This window comes from Rhinolophus sinicus, chromosome 16 (genome assembly GCF_057876585.1).
Source record: "Rhinolophus sinicus isolate RSI-liver-muscle chromosome 16, RSI-T2T, whole genome shotgun sequence".
In the NCBI taxonomy this organism is placed as follows: Eukaryota; Metazoa; Chordata; class Mammalia; order Chiroptera; family Rhinolophidae; genus Rhinolophus; species Rhinolophus sinicus.
Genome location: NC_142516.1, coordinates 126,535,510 through 126,559,425, shown reverse-complemented (window position 1 = coordinate 126,559,425; position 23,916 = coordinate 126,535,510). Strand labels below are relative to the sequence as shown.

The 23,916-nt window shown below is 32.6% G+C and overlaps 1 protein-coding gene across 1 annotated transcript in view; it reads left to right on the top strand.

The window, feature by feature from the left end:
• The window catches only part of PURG (purine rich element binding protein G), a 31,949-nt gene extending 9,195 nt beyond the window's left edge, over positions 1-22,754 (top strand). Inside the window, 2 exon segments of the mRNA XM_019750506.3 lie at positions 22,514-22,547; positions 22,550-22,754. Coding sequence (XP_019606065.1) covers positions 22,514-22,547; positions 22,550-22,617 — 102 coding nt within the window. The 3' untranslated portion in view covers positions 22,618-22,754.
• The last annotated feature ends 1,162 nt before the right edge of the window (positions 22,755-23,916 follow it).

Genomic DNA, 23,916 nt, shown 5'->3' with positions numbered 1-23,916 from the left:
AGCCACACAAAATAAAATTTTATTCCTAGTCCTTTTTAAGACCAAATTGTTGTATACTAACTACCTAACTATCCTATGGTTTAATTTTTTTAAAGAAATATTTTTATTACCTATATGAGGTCTCATTCTCTGGAAGCATCCCTTGTTTCCACACATTCTGTAATCATTTTTTATATTGTGCATGGCAAAAGATTTAAAAAATTAACATCACTTCTTGAAATGCCATTGTTCCTGAAATAACCCTAAGTCGCATTGCTAAATAACACAACAACACACTGCAACTATCATTGCAGTGGTCCCTGACGATCAAGTTCCGCTTTTGACCTCTATTTCTTTGGTCCTATTGAACGTCCTATGTAACAAATAATGACATCTAACAAAGAAAATCAGGAAGGACACTTAACTGTGAACAGTATGGTTCTGCTTTAGAGGACCTATAAGAAGTAGGGTGAGCAAAGATAAAACATCATAAGGAGTTTATTTGTTTTTAGCCTTGAGAAACTGCAGAGGTTGATGATTGGAGGGTAAGAGAAGAAGCACACACAAGGTTTTTATCTTAGTGGCATTTATTTAGGAACCCCAGTCCGCCACCACCACTGTCAATAGAGAGGATTAAAAAAGTGACACCTTTCTCCTTACATGTCTCTTTTTAGTGCCTATTTGTTTATCAAAGATAATGTTTAAAAGTTACCAAAGTGTCTTTTGAAGTGCATATACACGTGTATTTTGTTCATTTCTTCTCTTCTTTTCCTCCCTTCCGTACTGTTGGAATTGGGTAACAACACTATAATTTCTCCCACTATGACCATGGCCCCACTCCATCCTATTTATTTGTTCAGATGACAGTTGAAACACAAAGACTAAAGCTGCTCTTTTGAAAATTTAGAAATTGCCCTATGAACTAGGTCTATAGACTCTAAGAAAGAAAGGCTATCACTTCACTCAACTAATCTCCACACTTACACCATATTTCTGTATAACATTCTAGGGTGAATAGGAGACATTTCACTTGGGATGATATGGACTGAAAGGACAGTCACTCCAACTTTTCAATATACAGTGGATCTTCAGAAAATATTTTGACTAACATGATTGATAGGTAACTTCAGAAATGAATTAAGCCTCAGGAAAATTGTACCATGACCATTTTTAAACAGAAGGTGGTAACAAAAGGAAGAGTCAAAGTGTATTCGGACTAATAAACATTACATATTGAATACCTACCATATACTATCGATATACTAGAACCGTTATATCTATAATTTCTAATCCTCATAACAGCCCTATTATCATCTCCATTTTAATAATTTTCCAGAGATTTAGACACTGGTTTGATATTTCAGAACTAATATATTTGAACCCCAACTGACAAGCCAAAAATTGTGCTCATTCAGACCACACTTCCTTTAAAACTTATTCTGAAAGTTAGCCCCCAAACTAATAAAGCACAATCTACCTCCGAACACCACTATAAATAAATCTGTATCAAATGACTGGGAATTATTTTATCCAAAACTGCTCTCTATATATGAGGCTAGTTCCAAGAGACCTTTGCTTTTATAGCAGACTTCATCTAAGTGGTTAAAATGTAGTGCTAATAATACAATTTATTTGATCTTTAGTTTACAGGTTGAACCTCTATTTCAAATAAATGTCAATAATTTTTTTAAAAGGCATCAGATGAATATGTAGGTGGGTCATCCCAATTCTACCCTTAAGACCAGAGAGGAGACAAATTACTCCTCACTCTGTGTCTGCAATCTCATTTTCATAAACCCAAAATAACTGGTTAAATCAGTTGAAAATAATTTTTATCAATATTAGTGAGTTATGTTGATTTTTTTTGCCACTTTTTCCTGCCATCTTACTCTTCCTACATCATTCATTTTCATATTTAATTGCTGTGTCCTCTTCTTTAACTCCAGCAGGATAAACTGAGATGACTGTCCTATTTACAGGTAGACATTTTTCTCCATTGATCTAGGCTACTGGTTTTCAAACATTAGTGTGATTAAAATCACCAAGATGCTTTGTTAAACCACAGATTGCTGGCCCTCACCTCCAGAGTTTTTGTTCCTTAGGTCTGGGGGAGAGGCGATTGAGGAGAGGACTAAAAATTTGCATTTCTGACACTTTCCCAGGTGAACTGATCAGGGGACCATACTTTGAGAACCAGTGTTATATGTAAGTTGATGTGATTTTACCTTAGCTATAAAAGACAGTGAAGGAGAAACTTGGTCAAAACAATTGTATCATCTTGGTAGAAAGAAAGACTTGGTGCTACTCATTCTGCCTTGAGAAGTTTACAAATCTTAAAACAAGCAACATTTTTTTTAAATTGACTAGAGTTTGGGTAAAAATTATTCCCTTTTTGTCTTTTCATTACAGTTAGTAACTTTTCTCAGTTCCCTCTAATTTTTTGACAGCTGTCTTGAGATAATTCTGATAGAAATAAACAATTATGAATGCATGTATGAAAAGCTTAGCTTTCAAATTCCCTGTTTCCCCGAAAATAAGACCTAGCCGGATCATCAGCTCTAATGCATCTTTTGGAGCAAAAATTAATACAAGAGCCGGTCTCAAAGACCGGGTCTTATATTATGGTAAAATAAGACCGGGCCTTATGTTAATTTTTGTTCCAAAAGATGCATTAGAGCTGATGATCCGGCTAGGTCTTATTTTCGGGGAAACATGGTTTATGGAGACTAAAGCACATTTTAATTTATTAAATAGCTCTGATGTATAAATCTTAGTAAAAGAAAGTGAATAATTTGTACTCAAGAATTATTAATACAAGTTTTAGTGAATATTAAATATTAGGACTTAAGAAGAAGTTAGAATTGGTTTAGTTACATAATTTTGTATATGTCAAGTAGTTCAAATGGTTCATAATTACTAAAATAGGCTTAGTAAACAAAATAAAGGCTAAAGCTTAAAATATTGATTATCTCTTAAGATATATGTGGTAAGAAATATACAAATCTCTTTTAAAAGCTATATTTTTACCACCTTCCTGTGTCCTATCTATATGTGTAGGATAGAGGAACCATATATATACTATAGTGTACTTACGGTACTTTTAAAAAATTAACAATTAGACCCATTGATTTAAATTTAGAAATACTTCACCTGGGACACACATTAAGCATATTACTTGAAAATGTAACTAACATTTAAAAATAATTTATGTTTACCAGCCTATACACATTCTATAATTAATGTGTTAATCAAAATTAAGAAAACCGTATTTTATATATACATCTACACAGTTAATACATATGACTATACATAACCTCTTAATAGCTGTCATTCTAGTAAGTCACATCCTATCAGAAATACTAAATTAGTTATTTATAGGTATTTGGCAGTTCTATGAGTTCATGAACTTCTCTTTGCAATTACTACCCCTTTGATGATTAGTGTTCCAAAACAGTGAATGAATTCCTAATTGTAAAAAGATTAACTGCTGACATAAAAAATCAGTATCATTATAGGTAGTATAACTTTTTTAAATTCTCTGTCCTGTCTGTATTATAGCTACAGTTTAAATTTTAGACTTTAAAAACATTTAAGTCTTAGAATTATAACCTGAGTAGGCTTCAGACAGAATAGTAATTTAAAGATTTCAACTCAACATGAGGGCACACCTCCAGAAGTAGTGTTACCTCCCTGTTACTGGAATTACTTAAGGCAGAGACAAAAACATGCACTTAAAAAGTAGGATGCCTACAGCAAATTAATAAATCAGAAAAAAGATTGATCTTTATTGCCTTGAAGATTTTTTTCGACTCTGAGAGACAGAATTTTGGGGAATAATATTTGGAACTTTTGATTTCAGGCCCTCTGTTAATTTACAGGATTGAATAAAGAAGTGTGATTTCAATTTTTCTAGTATTATTCTGAAAACATTAAGAAAAAACTTATTTCCTCCCAACCCTTGTTATTGCAAAACAACATAAGAAACAGTTTGCAAAATTTCATGAGCTTTACTAATTAAATAGTTAAGGTAGGTTTTATGAAATTTGCCCTGCAAAATTAAGTCTAGCTTTTATCATTTTTATAAGAAAATGTTCGCTTTTAATCGTTTTTTTTTCAGAAACAATTACATGAAAGAATAAATTTAGTATTTATATTGCTATTTCAAAAGTACCTGCTACGGGTTTATTTGGAAAGATATAAGCGATAGTACAGTAAATTGGAAAACCAAATTATTGGGTATTATTAAATAAAGTTTATCTTTATAAAAATCCAGATTAAATTCTAGTTAAAGATTGAAGCAATAAAATATTTTCATTCTCCATTTTTTTACCCTACTAATTTAACTTATGATTAAAAAAAAAGTTTGCTAATTTCACCTTAAATTTTTTGTGTAAGAGAATAAGTTTCCAAGTAAGTTGATTATTGCTGCAAGTAATATGCATGATTCTCTCCTGGAGAGTTTCAATGCGTAATAAAGGGCAGAAGGGTAGCTGTGGCAATCAATAATAAATAAATTCAGGGATCTAGTATGAACCAATATGAAACTCAGTTCTCATTTGCAGGGTCCACTTTTTCTTATTACTTCTTCCAGTCATCTGTGCTTTCTGGTGATGCTGTAACATTTCCAAATTTCAAGTGAACAAATAATAATACCTTTTGGAGAGCTAAGTTGAAATGTATTACACCAAAGTCTATAAACTATATCTGTATGACACATTTCTAAATATTTAGCTAAGTAAAATTTACTGTGCACAAATATTACATGTGTGGGTATGTGTGTGTGTAAAATTATAAAGAGGGCCCAGTCCTTCCCCCACCCCTTCCCTGCCCTTGGAGAAGTAATGACAAATTGGTTTTATCTTGTTACTACAATTATTGGCTACCCCAAAGTGCTATGTTGAGAATTTGAAATCTGCACCTAGAAGGAAAGACCAGCATTTATGTCAAATATTTGCTATTTGTTATCCCTGCTTTAGAGCTATGAAAGTTCTCAGTGTAGCCCTACAAATTTCAGGCTTAGCCAGATAGCTGACTCCTGCAGCACAAACTACCGTTTGACTCACCTAAGAATGTGTCTCTTCTAATATTACTTCAAAGAGATTGCTTTAATCCAGTATTCCCTCCTTTGAAACAGCAAAGAATCTTCAGTGTGCCTCTGAGGAACTCAAAGGATCTTGGCCATGATGATGTCATTAAGAATACCCTTAAGCATTAAACTCTATATTTGCTCTATGATGAGTTCTAACCTCCATTAAAGTGATAACGGTTTCTCCATTTAAAATGTAGTTCAGTCATTCTCAAACAGTAGTGTACATCAGATATTACAAATGTAGGTTCTGGTCCCCATCACTGGAAATTCTGATTTGGTTGGTCCAAAGTGGGGTTCAGAAATTGCCATTTTTGTCTTGCTCTTTCTGATACAAGTGGTCTGGAGACCATTCTTTGTCATGGATTTAGACTTGCTTCCTTTCTTCCATATCATTTTTCTAGCTAGACTGTTTTTAGTTTTAATACTGTCAGCCATAACACCCTAGGGTAATGAGTTTTTGGTTATGCTATTAACAAGTAATATCTAAGGCTCACTGTAAACACAGAGGCTAAATACATAAATCCAAATATTTAATCTAAGGTTTTATACTATCATTTTGGCTAGCTTTCTGGGCAATGATTACCGGGAATGCTAGTTTCTCCCCCACCTCCTAAGCTCAAATTCAAACTACTTGACATGTAACCACTGATTGCATGCTCCCCAGATTTCATCACCAAAGCATGCTGAGCCTTTCCAGCCTGAGTCAAGTTCATAGGTGATTTGTCTTTTGCCTTCTCACAGGTTGACCCTCTAAATCTCAAATGACTTTTATCAATCGTTTTTTTTAGATATAAACTTACAGTTTATTAGGAGCAGAAAAAGTATCCTTAATCAATCTGAATACCTCACTCTTCTGCTCTTGTTCAGCTTTTTTAAATTGTGGTAAAAGAAAAAATACCATAGCATAATTTACCATCTTAATCATTTCTTATTGTCTTAACCATTCTTACCCATTTCCAACTATATGGTTAAATATATTCACCTTGTTGTACAACCAATCTCCAGAACTTCTTTATCTTACAAAACTGAAACTGCCCACTGAACAATTCGCCACCCCCCTGCATGAATCATCCCCTGGCAACCACCATTCTACTTCTCAACGGCTTTTAAATAAGAAAGATCTTTGCTTAACCTTTCCCCCATCAGTAATGGGTTTATAGTTACTGCCACTTAGCTATCCAGGTATAATCCTTATAGTTATCCTGTACTGTTGTAGTTCTCACCTGTAGAAAGATTTACAATTACAAAGCAATTGTGCTTATATTAAGAGATCCTTAGAGTCTTTGGGTGACTGCAAATGAAAGATATTTTATCCTGGTAGCTTTCCACTGATTTACAGGGAATGCTAACCCTTTATTCCCCCATGAAACCTAGGGGACTCCAGAGGGATACTTTGCTTGTTTGTGTTTGTTGAAGGTTTGAGGGTAGTTACCAGGGCAATTAGGTGTAAATCCTGGAATTTCTGTAGGTTTTTCCTACATATTATACAATCTAGGATTGTTTTTGCATTATTTATGTAGTAGATTGGAAATTTTTCTGGACTTTGACAATGTTATTGTTCGATAAATGATTTCAAAATCATAGTTTAGTACAATACGAAACTGTTCACCTTTAAGCAGATTAATTAGAAACATAATTTGGGAGGAAATAGGCATAAATAAAAGTGCATTTTCTGCAAATGGAGTGTTTTCAAATGTTATTTTCAAAATCATTGGCAGTAAGAAAATCCTCAACCCAAGAAACATTCCTAAAACTCTTAGATTTTTCAAAAGTTTTCTTCAAAAATTTGTCTTCCTCTGTCATTAAAATTTTTTTAAGAAGTCAATAAAGTCTGAAATCCAGAAGAAATATCCATCTAAATAACCAGCAATGATGAGTATAATGCTTATGATTTTGACGTAAAAGAAATCTACCTTTTCTTAGCCTAATTTATCTTGGAACTAACACAAAAACTCATTGATTGTGATTCTTGGATAATGATAACTGAATCTTTATTCACTTTATGAATTTAACAATTTATAATATCAGTGTAGTCTTACGATTTTTTTCAGACAAATGCAATTTATTGAGAACAATTTAAAATAATTCCATACTTTTTGTAGTGCCCAGATTTTTCTTTAATGATCTGCTGCAATATATTGACAATATTTACTTCAAAGAGAATTCTTCAAAATTAAATCTCATTATTCCTTTGATTTCATTATAAAATAAGAAATTCTCAGTAAGAAGAAACTTTTGAGTTGGAAAGATTTAGTGAAAGAGTTGTGGTAAATTTAGTTCAATAAGATACTAAATAGTTACTTTTTTTTTCTTTGCAGTGCTCCCTTCACTGTTTAAGATCTTTCTTCATTGCTCACCATTATCACACCTAAATCACAGAAATTCACTTAGTGCCATGCAGTCCTCAGGGCACATGCTGTCTAGATCTTAATGTCTCCTCTGTATTCTCAAACACAAGCTAGCACTAATATTTTGCCAGTAGGAATCCTTATCAAATATCGTGAACGCCAACCTGAAAATTCCCCAATTTCTGAGCCTTTCTTGGACAATTATTTACCTACTTTATCAATTATAATATTAAATTTACTTAGAGTAAAGGATGTCTGTTTGATTTATAATAACTAAAGTTAGTTTGCATTATTGTTGTTCAAGCATTATTAAACTGTATTCCTAGTATTTAAAGGATCCTTTGGGTCATTAGGTAACTATGTGCGATTTGGTTCATTATTTACCATTTATTGTTTGACTCATTTTTTTTAAAAAGACCCAACTATTACATTTAACAACATACCAAGCTGGGATTCAAGCAATACCTTCCTTTAAGGTGATTTGCTTCACTTGAAACATACTACATAAAATCTATGTTTTATTTGGTGGAATTTTTTATATTATTTGGAAAAAATTAATCTTAGGTAAACACAGAACTTGATTCTTAAATTAGATTTTCAATAGTTCAATTCTAAATAACAAGTTAGTTTTAATAATTTTGTTACAAAATAACGACAAAGTAAATATGAATGTTATATTTGTGCTACAATTAATAAAGCCAAATAAATTTTAGTTGTGTATTATTTGGACTATTTTGAGTATTCATGACATTGAAAGAATCCTAAGGTCTCACCTTTGTCATTTTATTTCAAAGACTGACTCACAAATTGAGGTGTGGTAGAATATGGGATCTTTCTTTTCCTGCACATCCTGAATTTTACTTTAGAAATATTATTTCCCTTGCTTAATAGATAAATTATCTTCTTCTATTCACTCAATGGATGTTGAGTGGCTACTCTGTGCCAGGACCTATGCCGGGGAATAGAGATACAATAAAATACTTCACTGCCATTAGCTTTAAGTGTGCCATGTACAAATTATTTGATTCAAGGCAGCTTTTGGAGCTTAATCACACTCATTTTCCATTCATCAGATATTAATCTGATTATCTGCCTTGTGTCACTGTGTTGGTATATATTGGAAGTATGTTTGAAACTATTGTAAAATGCTGCGTGTTATTTTTCCTTTAACAATTTATCCTGTAAGCATAATTTTCTATATTCTGTGATAGTGCTCAAACTAGATCTCATTGATGCCAATTTAGAGAGCTATAGCGATACTATTTAAAACAATAATTCTGTTTTCCCCATGCCAAATCTCTTTTTGATGTCCTAGGAAGAAAATAATAATTCTCTTTCATCTCATGTGCCTATTATATTCAAGTGGTAATGACTTCGTGAGCTCTAGGTTGGAGATGACTGAAGCCCCATGCAGGCTCATCATAAAAGACTGCTGTGATTTCTGTGTGTGCATGGATGTTTGACTTGGGGAAAGGATGAGGAAGACAAGGAGTAGTGACATTCATATCACATATTGGCCCTCCCTCTCCTAGGCTTTTGTACTCATTCTCACTTTAAATTTATTTCACTTTCGTCACACATACAGTATCTTCACAAACTCCTTTTCTCTCCACATGTCTAATTTACAAAAATCCATCCATCCGTGTTCTCAACTATGACCATCTTACCAATGTCTCAGCCAAAAAAATAAGCCTGATTCTACCAGGACTGTGTTAGTAAATCAGAAGTTGTAATAATTTTTACTGTAGGCACATTGGAATGAAGAGCCAAAAAATGCATAAATTCAATTAGTCACTGGTACAAAAGGTTCATTAGTCCTGAAGGTTTTTCCATAACTGGCTATTAATTCTGCAATATTTTCCAGTTAAATGTAAAAAGAATAGGGGATTTAAAATATAATTTACATATAATTTCACATATTTTCAATGTTTTTTCACATAGTATTATATCTCATTTCATCCTGGTAAAAATACTGATTTAGATTAGATTAGTTTGATATCACTAGCCTCACTTAACAGATGAAGAAAACTGGCCTTGGCAGGTTAAATGACTTGGTATAGATCACTTTGCAGTCTAATAAAATACCAAAGCTTATAAGGAGCCCACTGTACATTGAAGCCTTCTTAATAACACTATAGAAATTTTAAATGGTAAACTTGACATCAAAATTCGGTAAAATGAAACATGTTTTTATAGCTAAATGGGTTTTTGAAAGATATCCTAGGTATTTTCCTGTTTTGGTCACAACTTTAGGCTCAATTCTGCACTCAATATACTGTTTTGGCCCTTGCAGAAGGCATATCAAGTCATTATATTGGCCTTCAATATACACAAACCTAGATTCAGCCTCTTTGCCTGTAATTATTGAGTCTTTGACCCTCTCTATTATTTTGTCTTACTCCCTAGTCTTTGCACCTTAGTGAAACTTCCAGAACTTAATCCTAATGTCTAGAATATAGATGGATCCCTTCCTGTCCAGTGAACACAAGTCTTGTCATAGCGCCTGCATTGCCTTCAAAAAACAAAAAAAAATGTACCCTTCAAAAACTGTTATTTACAGAATTTAAGAGATAAAACTACATACTTCATTTGCATGAGTTCAGTTAAAAATCAATTAGAGAATTTTTTTGCCTACACTGTTATGAACAAGAGACAAATGACCACATAATAATTTGGAAGCAGGCTTTTTCAAAATCCTGTTTGAAAGGGATGCTCTGAGTTTTTATCAAATTAACCCAAGAACCCACATCTTCGTTGACATCATTATAAGGGAATTATCGCTGTTAACCATGAAGATCCTAGAGCACCACAAAATTTAACAATGCTCACTATATTATATGTATTCAAGATTCAATTGGATTCAGTTTCAATAGAATTAAAGCATTATGGTTAAAGCTCTGTTGACTAGGAAATTCCATTATATAAATGACCTTGCTCCTGGCTTCCCAGTTAACCATGGTTTTGTAGCATCATGACTGAGGAATTAGCAGGCTGAACTCTAAATTCTTACATGCACATTGAATTTTTCTGTCCCTCCATTTCTATGGCCATAAAAGTTTCATAATGGCTCAATCTGCACAAATTACCACAGTTATAAAATGATCGATATGCCTAGGATTATCAAGAAGGAGCTTACAGAAGTTCCACATGTGCTTTTTGCTATGAGAGGAATAAAACAATAATAATTTTAACTCATTTGCTTTACTTTCTTAAGTAATAGCAGTAATTTCTGCTGTATTTTTAGGCGCTGGGTCCCTCCAGAGTTATCAGGAGTCTCAGTGGTCTTAGTACTGTGTTTCCCCGAAAATAAGACCTAGCCGGACCATCAGCTCTAATGTGTCTTTTGGAGCAAAAATTAATATAAGACCCGGTATTATATTATATTGTATTACATTATATAAGACCGGGTCTTATGTTAATTTTTGCTCCAAAAGATGCATTAGACCTGATGGTCCGGCTAGGTCTTATTTTCGAGGAAACACATGCTACAGGATAGTAAAGACCAGACTTTGCTGCCAGGCAGTCCTGGGTTCAAGTCCAAATTCTGTCAGTTATTGTATAATCTTGGGCAAATTATATAACTTTATAGAGTTATTGTGGGAATTTATTCAATCAGCATTTAGTTTATACTTATTAATGATTCACTGTGTACTGGGCCATCATCTAGGGCCAGAGGATGTATCAGTAACAAAACAGATACTGTTCCTTCCCCTCACAGAACCTAGAGTCAACAAGAATTCTCTTAAAGAAAATTAAATGTCTTAAGATGCATGAAGCAGTTAGCAAAGTTTCTGTCACATAATAAGCATTTAATAAATATTAATAACACCATTATTTTTCCCAACCCATAAAATATATCATTCCCTAGAAGGTATAACCAAATTATGCAAAATTGAAAAGGAGCCTTCTTTTACCACAGGAACTCTCAGGTATAGCAAGGGAGTTGAGTTAGTTATAATCCTTTGAAACTGTTTTCTGTTAAATATGCAACCACACAACTGCTTAAGCAGAAATTTCTTGGACAGGAAACAAAAACACTTTTATAAACGGAAAAAAAATTATAAATTAGCCTTCATCAAAACTAAAAATCTCTGCTCATCAAAAGTCACCATTAAGAAAATAAATAAGGGGGCGGCCAGTTAGCTCAGTTGGTCAGAGCGAGGTGCTCTTAACACCAAGGTATCTGGTTCGATCCCTGCACGGGCCACTGTAAGCTGCACCTTCCTTAACACGTTGCGTACGGATGATTAAACCCCGCCGTATGCAACGTGTTAAAAAAAAAAAAAAAAAAGGAAAGCTGTGCACAGACTCAGAAATAGTAAAGCATACTTTTATTGCTGGAGAAAATCAGAACTGCTTTGTCTCCTTTTTTTAAAAAGATGATCATTAGGCATTTTGCATGATTTAAAGACCAATTCCCCTACTACTAAAAGGATAACATTCACCTGTTTCCTAGTATTGGTGTAGGTCTCTATAATGACTTGACAACTTAAGATTTTCTTGTCTAAAGCTGCCATGAACTTTGCTGATTTGTTGTTTGTTGTTTTCCCTGAAGGAGCCGTGGGAGTGATGTAACACCCTCATTTTATAACATAAGAAAATATTAAAGATGTCATGTGACTTGTTCAAAATCATTTAATTAGTCATTTCAGAGCCTGAACTAGACCTTATTAAATGGTCTTTCCACAATTCAATGTCTACTTCTCTATTACTTTGCTTGAAAATGAGTGGGAGATAGTACTTGGGATTCATTCAGAATATTTGTTTTCTCTTAGCTAGAAGAGTTTGTCATTTGTTTATTTAATTTGAAAGTTGAAAACATTATTACAAGATTATGTTTGTAGGTCATTTTGACTCTGAAAAAAATAGCTTTCTCATAGTTGATACACACCTTACCCCTTGGTTTCAGGATAGTAAAGGAACCATTAGAATTTAGGGCCCAGTTACTGGCAGAGGCTCCTACAGATCATCCTGATACTGAGCTTTTCCTCATTTCATATAATCTTGAATTGTATTTTTTCTAGCACTTGGTATTCTGTTTTCCTTTGGTACTTACAAATCCTTTAAACCTCTCACCATCTCAGATATGTTCACATGAAACATCTCACAGCTATCCTTTCTATTAATTACGTAAGTTTTTATTGATCACTCTGGAGAAGGAAACGATGTCCTTTAATGTCACTGAGGTTTTTTTTAATAATGTATAGCTAAACATATAGGTTATCTTGTGTCAGTTCATTGTTATATTACAATTGTGTCGATTTACGTTTATGTGATTTTTATGTCAGAATAGCAGTAGCAGCAGTAATGATATGTGGCTTAATACTTTCAGAGCATTGCTTTTTTTGCTAATTAAGGATGTGCCTATGCTTTTCCTCTTCAATCATACTGAATTTTTAATGTGCAGTAAGAAGCCACTATTTGAGGTAGGAAATGGCAATTTGAGGGAAATGAAAGCATTCATTTATTTATTCAACAAACACTTACGAGTTTCTTCCTATAGGCCAGGCATTGTGCTAGGGAAATTGCTTACTTTTACTTTTTTTTTTCCCCTCTAATCTCAGGTGGAGGTGATGAAGAATAGTAAAATTATATGTCATTTAAGATGTCTTTGTATGACATGTGCATTTACAACAGCATAAACCATTGGTGGGTTTGAATTAGAATTACAAAAAGAAATACATTGGAGAAATAATTATCTGACTTTTTATTACAGTTTTAATTTTGCCCATGAATACTTGTCATTATTTGGAGATAAGCTCTGTTCAGGATATTACTATTTTCTTCCCAGAACCAGTAGAATTGTTTTTTGCTTATTTTTAGAATTCTCAGATAGTATAATAAAGTTATTTCAGTAGGAAATTGGGAATTCACTGGATATTTTGACTCTGAATGTAACCCCGTTAAAACTCATGAACACATGGCCCCTTAGATTTGAAATGGAGAGGTAGGCATTATAAAATAGGACCCAATTACTAGCATTCAAAATGGTTTTAAAATGTGATATACCATATATACAGTTGATGATGCACCAAGTAAGTAGCATAAGGTAAAACCTTATTTCCTTCTACCTAAATGTTTTAAGTTAATCAGTCTCCTTCTAATACTAGTGGTGTATTACTTACTCCACGATATCTACCCATCCTTGGAGAACCCCCAAAAAAGTAAAGGACATATTGCCATGATCACTTTTAAATAGCATTTGAGCCAAGTTTTTAATTAATTTTATGGTTTTATAAACTAATATTTTCACAATGATAAATCAGACTTGGGAAACTAGTGTACTTTTTAAACATAAGATACGTTTTATAGCCTTTCTTAGAACGGATACATTGAATATGGTCCAAAAAAGAATTTGTCTTCTTTTTTCTTCAGTAATAAAAAACCTGTTTTGGTTCAGTGCCCTTATATAAAATCCATGTCCTCTGTACAGTAGAAGCCATGGCTCCTATTCTAGGATCGATCTGTTACTCTCTATGGGACAGTATGAAGAGAGAAGTTTTGACATGAAAAAAAGAAAAATGCCACCCAACCTCTAATGCTTGAGCAAGAATATTGTGTTTAGTAGTAATGCTTTTCAACATTTTAATTAAGATATAATTTACATAAAGTGAAATACTCAGATCTTAATATATCATTCGATCAGTTTTGATGACTATCAAGACACAGAACATTTTTCCCACCCCAGAAAATTCCCACGTCCCTTTCCCAGTAAACATTCCCACCCTCCCCATCCCAACTTCCAAAAGCAATCACTGATCTGATTAATTTCTGTCACCACAGGTTAGTTTTTTCTATTCTGAAATTTCATAGAAATGAACATGAATTTTTTGTATTTGGCTTCTTTCACTCAGCCTGCTTTAAGATCATCCATGTTGTTGAGTTTATCAGTAGATAGTTCTTTTTTTATTGCTGACGGTATTTTTTTAAAAACAGGCAAGAAATAAGCAGATCTTCACTGAGTATCTTATTTGACACATACTACTACTAAATCATAGCAGCAAACCTATAGGTACTAATAATTGAGGGGACAAAATAACCTCTAATATTAATATTCAATACAGTACTCCTAGCATTCAAACAACTCTTCCCACCTTAATTAATGTATCAAGAGGTACTCTTTTGGGAGACTAAATTATTCTATTAAAAACAGAGGTCCTGAGCAAGTGTACTTCAGCAACTGCAATGGCCACAGACTTGTTATTGCTTCTTTCACTTTATATTTCTGCTTTGACCTTGGAAAGTAAATGTGAAAATAATTTCAGGTGAGGATATACTTCTTATGATGGTGATAACCTCAGTAGCATTTATGTACTCTTAAAATTATATAACAGACCTTATTAAGTTAGTGGATCCAGACATTCACTCTGATCCATAATTTATATAAATGAAAGGAGAGTAGATACAATGAATGCAACATCCAGATTGTATTTTTGCTAAATCTTTGCTTAAATTTTATGATTTTAAGCAATGATTCATTGAGATTCTGGAGAGTGGCAATAAATGTAAGCAAAGATTATACCATGACTCTGATGAGCCATAGTAAAATATGTACCAATACATAAATCAAAAGGGTGAATTCTTATTATCTGCTGTTGCCTTTTGCAAGATAATTCTGTCCTTACCAAAGAGGAATCTGAATTTTGACATAACTAATCACGGGAGAGGCTTGAGCTGGCCTTTGGCTAGTCCATCCCAATTTTTACCGTCTCCACCTTTTAAGATTCTAAAATAAGAAGCTGCTGAACCACCAAGAGATCCCAGAACACTATGTTATATACTATAGGCATACCCAACTGGCACTTTCTTAACTTTATGGAAAGTTGTAGGTCATTTCAATGTTTATACAACTATTCAGCAAAGGAAAGAATAACCATATGGGACTGCAGAGCGTGTATCAGTTTTATGGAAAACAGCACTCAAATAAAATAAATTTGCCAGATTACTGAGAGAATATTAATACATTTTCAGATTATTCCCATTCTTTGAATCCTTCATCCACTTACTTTCTCATTTCTTTTGACTTTCTGAGTACCACTAAAAACAGACACCTTCCTTCTTCCCTCTCATACTTATTTTTCTCCATAGTTCCTAAATTATTTTACCATGTTCATATTTCATTCTGATAATTCAAAAACTTCTGAAACTTCCCTTTAATATGACCTACTTTAGTGTAGAATTTGGCCTAAGTCTTATTTCTTCTAAACAGGAAGTTACGTTTAAACTACCAAGAGAATCTCTTTAGTATAATTTAACCCATAAAGAGGACTGGCAGTGCTACCATACTAAGCTTCAAAGATATGTGTTCTATTATAAAGACATTTAACCACTTTTGAGCAATATACATGAATTCTTTAAGCAGTTTATCATTTTAGTTGTAATTAATTTTAATTAATTGTTGATAATGTTTGTTGCCATGTGGAAAAATGAGACTATGGTCATTGTTCCTATTTGAGTATGAGTGATGAAACCAGTTTAATATTAGAAGGGTATAAGTTTGATTGCCAGTTGGTACACAACTGCTTGAAGGATTTTGAAAAGTAATAGCTTAGCAGAAATTAAGGCTGATAGTAAATCATCTTTCCTCGTTCCATGTATTTATGGTTCTGGCTAATAAAAATTAGATTTTTGCTTCCAGTTTAAGAATGAACAATGTTTTTGTTGCTTCTCAGTCAAAATGTTCTAATTAATAGTTCTGTTTTTACTAACATGTATAACAGTTTAGATTAAAATTTAATGTGATAATCATTTGTTTTTCCACTGATCTATTTAAAACCAGAACTCTAATTTTTACCAGAAATAATTTCACCTTCTTCCCTTTGAAATTGGAAATAAGGTCCTGAATGTAAGACCTGTTCTTTAAGGGACACGTTCATGTAAAGTAGTAGGAGCAGGAGCTAATTTTGCTGACAATATGAAGTTTTATAACATCCACATTATTTTGAAATAGTTCAAGTAGATTTATTCAGGATTTAAAAGGCTTTACATGGTATTGTTGCAAAAGAAGTGATGGTGTTTTAAAGAAAACTTTAATATTCACCATTGTTCAAAAGTTCCAAAACATCAAACATTTTGAGTTTAACTATCCTTGTTTCTTAAAAATAAAATATACTTTGTGGGTGGCCACGTAGCTCAGTTGGTTAGAGCGTGGTGCTGACGGCGCCAGGGTTGCCAGTTCAATCCCCTCGTGGGCCACTGTGAGCTGCACCCTCCTAAAAACACAAAAATTAAAAAAACAGAAAGTCTGAAGAAAAAGTATATACTTTGAATACTGTGCAGATACCCATCTGATCAGAAGAGGAAGCAGATAGCACAATATAGAATTTTAGAGCTGGAAGAGACTTTGACATAATCTAATTTAACCTCAGCATTCACGTAGCTCACTAAAATCACTTTCTCAAGGCTCTTCACTTTTCTGCTCTAATTTCCAAAAATATTGAAGATCCACTAGTCCCCAATTCCTTTTGCTTTATATGTGTAACTGTCTTCATTCCCTTCTGATATTTTCCATAATTATGCTAATGATTATACACCTATGAGGATTATTTCCTTTGTTCTTTATGCCTGAATTAGTTTAAGAAAAGAATAGTGTATCATATGCTGAAAACAACCTTTAATTTAAATACTTGGCAAAAGGAAAGGTGAGTAATTCAAAATTTTAGAAGTAGTTGTAGTAACAGTCCATCAAATCACTGGTCATCTGGAGAACACATACCATGTAGGCTTTGCCATAATGATTTAAGAGTCAGTAATACTACCCTATTGTATAGGTGAAGTAATATCACCTACCCTACTCTAGTGGAGAAGTAAGAGCGGGCAAGCACAGCTTTTCAGTTGGGGGGGGCTGTTTTCTCAATCCCGTTTCTCATTAAATCAACAGATTTTATTTTGCATACAGCATAAGCTAAACACTCTGCTATGTCTGGATATACAGCAGACAATAAAATCTAGTCTTTGGCTCCAAGGAGCATGTGGTATACCGTGTTTCCCTGAAAAGAAACCCTAGCATGATTTTTCAGGATGACATCCCCTGAACATAAGCCCTAATGCATCTTTTGGAGCAAACCTTAATATAAGACCCGGTCTTATTTTCGGAGAAACACGGTAGATAGTTAGCATATGGCAATGCTAGATAACTGCCTACAGAGCGGAAAAGAGATACAAGATCTTTTAAAACCCTTTGTAGCTCCACCACTGCAGAAGCAATTTATTAGCTTTGCCTTCCTTATGGAGAGACAATGAGAAATATTTATCATAACTAATTGTGGGGCATTCTGGAAATGAAAAGTGCTATAAAAGAGCTGAATAATAGCATACAACATTAAATTATATGGTAGAAACAGTTCTCATAGGTATGTGCTGTATTTATGTCATCACTATAGGACTGTTACCAAGGAAAAGCTAAATTAGGTAAATAGAATTGCCTGCCTTTTGCAAAGTCAAGAAAATATCTATTAGCAAGAGAGATTGTAGAATCATATATTTGGGGTATTATATGAGCTAAATATAGATGGAATATCAAATATAATGTGTAATTTCCATATGTTTGCAGCTTCTATTAACAATCTGCATGTCAATGTTTAATGTATTTATCTCTAACAATTTTTAAATGCTGCCACTATCCAAGACTATTACTTACCAACAAGGGATTATACTTTCATACTTAGAAACTATAAGAAGGTTCATTAAATTACATAGAATGAACATCTAACCTTTTTGTGATTAACCTATCAGTATTCTAGGTTTGGGGAAGTTGTTATCAATGATTTATCATGCCTGATCCTTTCTGATTTTACTTATTTTTTAAAGTTTCTTAATTCTCTCAGAGGCCTAGGATGCCAATTTGTATCCCAGTCTACATGCTCAGAAGATGAAGAATTTATAGAATTGAGCATTTCTTTTGTATGTTTTTATATAGTCATTCATTATACCCAAGATTGAGATTCTCAAACTATTGGAAAAAGAAGGGGTTCCTTTTTTATAGTCATTTAATGTTACATGACTATGAACTAATACTAATTTTAACATTAGCTCTTTTATGCTTTTCACCCTAATTAAATGAGGTAATAATGTTTAGCCTGTGGTGTAATAGAGGACAGATGATATGATTTACATTCTCTTTCCTCTGAACAATATGATTTTTTGGGGGATCTCAGTTTATAATGAGACACGTCTCTAGTTTAACTTCATCACACCCAACAAAAATATTTAAAATTTAACCTTATGTGCATGTCACTTATTTTTAAAATGTACATTAATATAATTATTACTTAATAAAGAGATCTTCATTTTTTATTGTCTTCCCCTGATTTAACAAATTGATTAATATGGAGAACTTCCACACAGTTGCTTATTATTTTATTTGTTCTATGTATTGGTGCTTTTGTCTCTAATGTCCTTTTGTCCTTATTATTTTATCTTTATACATTTCCATTTAGCATTTCTACTTAGAATAAAGAGATAGAAGCATGAAAATTAATAACCCATGCATCAAACATTTTTGATGTGCTTAATAGGAATGAGCAATTAAGGCTGGAACCCTCAGTTCTAATACTGTTTTCAAAACTCGGTTATTACATATATTGTTGTTTCAGTAATTAAAGAGAGTAAGTAAGGATAATATGTAGTCAGATTAAAACACGATAACTAAACCTATGGTTTGAAAAAAGAAAGCATATGATGTCTGTGCACTGCATAACAAAGTATTACTAAAACTCACCCAAATAAATTCTCATATCTTCAGATTTTATGGGAATGCTCTAGCTAGACTTCGATTTGAATCTTCATAATGACAAAGGTTCTAACATTTTTTAAAAACACATTATACTGTATTTAGAAAATTAAAAATTCATCTTCCTCGTTATACTTCTGCTAAGTTTGTGAAACTGTACTATATTATTATGAAAAAGGTAAAACTTTATATAGACTTGAATTATGAAAAGTAGCGTCATGTGCATCTAAAAAACTTTTGGTAACTTGTGGCACTTTGGTAAAGGAATGTGCAATTATAAAAGTTTATGCCATTTTATTTGTTTTTTAATTGCCAGGAATTACTAGGCTTTAGATTCAAAACCAAACCCAATTTTAAGACTAGCACTTTTTACCTACTGGTAGTTCCTGTTTTTCTATGTATGTGGAATATTTAATTTAAACCGTTGTTTGCAATGAGTTTTAGCTTCCCTCCTCCATCCTAACCTCAAAAACCTCTAATTTAAGGAACACTTTAAATTAATCCAGTGGTAATTAGAAAAGCATTTTGGGTACCATGGCTATTTAATCTGGTGCCCAACTTTAGTAATTTTCTGACAGAAATAATTCCTGAAAGATAATATTCAAACATTTTAATTAGTTTTTATTGATTATAATCAATTGAGTAAGTTGGTGTCCATATAGTCATAATTTATCTTAAAATCTGAAGCTGCCAACAGAACTAAGTATACAGCTGTGTTTAAAATACGCTCATATCCTCCAAAGTGAAATGATAAGAAGAAATAGAATTCTGTATGATTATGGCTACTATATATATTTCTATTAGGTTACCAGTATTTTACTGTGACACACTCATGGGTATTAGAAACAAAATGAAAACAAATATAAATGCCTTAACATTAGATGTTGGCATCAATACAGATTATACATCAGCTGTTGCAATAAAATATTTATGTGCCTGTATGTAAAGAATTTATCTTAGGTTTTTTTATGGTCTTTTCATTTGAGGCTGCACAATCATTTTAAATATAAAGACAACAGAATATATGAATGATGTCCTTGTTTGCCATGCATTAAATATCCTGTTGAATTTTTGAGGGACATTAGCTGCCGTACATTATGACAAAAACTAGATTGTTCAGAAGCAAAATGTGAGTCTTATGTACAAATCACCACATTTAGAAATTGTACATCTTTCTCTTTCCTCACAAAATGAATTTAGAATTTACAATTCAAATTTTATCAATTTAAGCTGCTTATTATTAAAACTAACCTAATATGCATTAAAAGAGTAAATGAAATAGACTACAAAAGAATGCTAATTAATAGCATAACCCCATAATACTATTAAACTTCTGATAATGTTAAGTTTCTTATAAAGCCTTAAAATATTTTAGTGAAAAAACAGTTACTTGGAAATGAAGGCACTTTATTACCTTGAACTAGCTATCTGTATAGAATTTGTCTAAAATTCCATAAAATATTCTTTATGCTTTTATAAATTTATCCTATTTATGTGTTTTTCTAACGCTTCTTATAATTCAAACTATTTTAACTTAACAGAAAATTGCATTACATAATATAAACAATGAACAATACAGAAACAAAACTCAAGAGTAACAAAAGTGATATAATGGCAAAATTGTTAGTTTAAGTTTGTCTACAGTCATTTGAGGTTAAAATGTAAAATTTAAAGGCTAATTTTGACAGCTTTTATTTTTTTAAATCTTATTTTTAATTGGTACTACTGTTTTGAAATGTTGGTCCAATATATGGGCAATCAAAACTATTAAGCCAGCCTGTCATAACTCAATTTTGTTTAGTTGAGTTTTTTATTAATGTAAACCTAAAACATTAAGAAATCAGTTCACCAGAGGGTAAGGCGAGTGGGGGGTGGGGGGTTGGGAGATGAGGGTAAGGGGGATCAAATATATGGTGATGGAAGGAGAACTGACTCTGGGTGGTGAACACACAATGGGATTTATAGATGATGTAATACAGAATTGTACACCTGAAATCTATGTAATTTTACTAACAATTGTCACCCCAATAAATTTTTTTAAAAAAGAAAAAGAAAAATAGAGAAAAGTAAAGGAAAAAAAAAAAAGAAATCAGTTCTGTTTCTTCTATGCTCAAATCAGCCATGCCTGGTGAATTATCAAGTTTAAACTGGTAACATGGATGTGCTTCTGTGTATAGCTGTTTCCTCTTCAAAAAAATTACTAATTGATTTATACAATGGATTTCATTCAGCAAAAAAACACATTGGATAATTTTTTTCAAAAGTTAAATTTTTTTTGAAGTGTAACCTTACATCTTTTTGATATTTATAAAGATAGGCTAACTTTTATCCAAGAAGAGTATTTCAACAGAAGAATATTTCAAAGTGAACAAACTTTGCTTTCTTTTTTGTTTGGGGACAGTTCACTTAAAAAAAAAAAAAAACACGAAAACATTTGTCTACAATTTTACTTACCTTTAATTCTTTCTCTGTGGTGGCCATATCTCTATCACTAGTTTTAAATGTTTTACTAAATGTAAATGCTGCTTCATAGACACAGTTATCATTACATAGTACGGAAAGGAGTCAAGTTTATTAGAGGTCTTCTCTTACCAAGGAGGGACTAAAGATAAATTCCATGTCAATTCTTTGGTTTGTCTCTTTGTTTCTTTTTAAAATAAGATATATTAACCCAAAGGTATGTTAATGTCATGGCATGAACAATCTTAAATGTAGATCTATTGAGTATTTTGTGATGCTGCGGACAGACTTTTCTCAAATTTCTGTGATGCTAAATATTTTCCTTAGAAGGTTTTGTTTAATGTTAGATTGTTGTTCTGAAAGATGTTGGTCCTAGTGGGATTTTTAAAAACTGGGAAAATAAATAAACGCATGTATTACAAGTATAGAAATGGTGAAATGTAAACTTAATCGTATAGTACTGAATCTATTTTCAAAAATGTTTTGCTGTTAAATACATACAACGTAAAATTGCTGCCGTACTGTAATTGAGTACTTTTTCCTAAACGACCCTGTTATCACTATTCCAGAATTAGAACTTGGGCAGACACATGATTGATTCATGTGTCTGCATAGATGCTTCAAGGTATATTCTTCTCTTGGTGAGTAAAAATATATTTTCCTTGACATCAATGCATTGAGATCTGAATATACCTGTATCTATCTATTCTTATTGCACATTTCTTATACAGTAATCCTCTAATATGCCAAAATTGGCCTAGACACAACTTAAAATTGAGGGTTTGTTACATGCTTTCTAACAGAAAGGTTTTCAATGATATTCATTATGGGTTTGTACTGTAAAAATAGTAAAACTCCCTTTAAAATTTCATCTATGCTAAATTTAAATTAATATTTTTTCTTTAGCTCACAAATTATCCTAAATCCAGAGAGAATATCAACCTTTTCACTGTTGTCAAATCCAGCATAAGGAACAGCCCTATGACACTACAAAAACAGTTGAGGAATAAGGAATAAGTCTCTTATGTTACACTTCAGAATAAAGGCACTGGGTGAAAGAAATGAACCGAAGTTCATCAAGAATGCAAGGCTTCTGTACTTGACATTCCTCCACGGAAGGGAAGACAAGTGTCAACACCACTGACATCATTTTCAAACTGATCTTATGTGGGATATCTTCCACCACACTGGAGTACTTCTTAACTCTATCAGGCTTTTTATTTTGGTTTTTTGATTCATCAAGCCTTTCAATTTTCAAAAGACCATTTGTCAGCATTGAGGTAGAGAGACATAAATTTGAAAATACTTTCTTAAGAGATCATGTAACTATATAACTCAATTTAAAAATCGAGGAGGCAGGATAATTTCAATCCACTGCCTCTTACAAGAAACATGTTTTTAAATCTGTAACTGCTTTAGTGTTAACAGGGTACAAAGTGTTTTTTGTCCTGTCTTGTACTTAAAAGGTTCTCATTGATTGGTGATTGTATTGTACTGTATGAAAACAAATCATAAATTGCCTTGTATTGCTTATAACAGACCATACCATGTACTACTTCCATTTTCATGTTCCAAGTTTTTCAGTGATGCATGTTAACAGTTAGGTCCTAAAATTCTGTGGTGCTAATTTTTCCATATCCAATGGTGCTTTTGTGGATGCTAACTGCACACATGCGGAACAAAGCTTGAAATTTAAAACTTTCTTCCCTTCCTCTGTTTATATGAAGTAAAATAAACTAACTTGAATACGTCTCAAAGTATCACTGACAATCTAATAAACTGGTTTATATGTGTCATTAGTTTGGATTTAATTTTTTTTTAGAAAGCAGATTAGTTCTACTGGGCCCTCATGTCAACCAAAAATTGATCTTACCATGTGTTTATTTTGTTATTTCATTTGTGCCTACAAAATTATAGTAACTTTGGGAATTTAAATGCAGTTGGCCTGGCTTCTAAAATCAAGTTTAGATCAGATCTGTAAAAACTAGACCTATCAAACCCGGAAATAAGTAAGTTGAGAAAACCAAAAATGTGCCATTAGAGTGCCTTTGTTTATCTTAGTACTTTATTAATAAAGTTTTATCATCTAGCTGAGCCATGAGATAGCATTTGCGTGGAAGCAAGTATGCCTCAAAACCTTTATTGCAATTCCAATGACAATGAAAAGGCCGTCCCTGTATGCTGATATTTAAAGTAAAAGTTCTACTCCACACATAGGAAAATAAGGATGGAAAAATGAAATTGGAACTTCCCAGGACAAATTGTTATCCTATGCCGTAATGACCCCTGCAGTCATCTTACTGCATGTT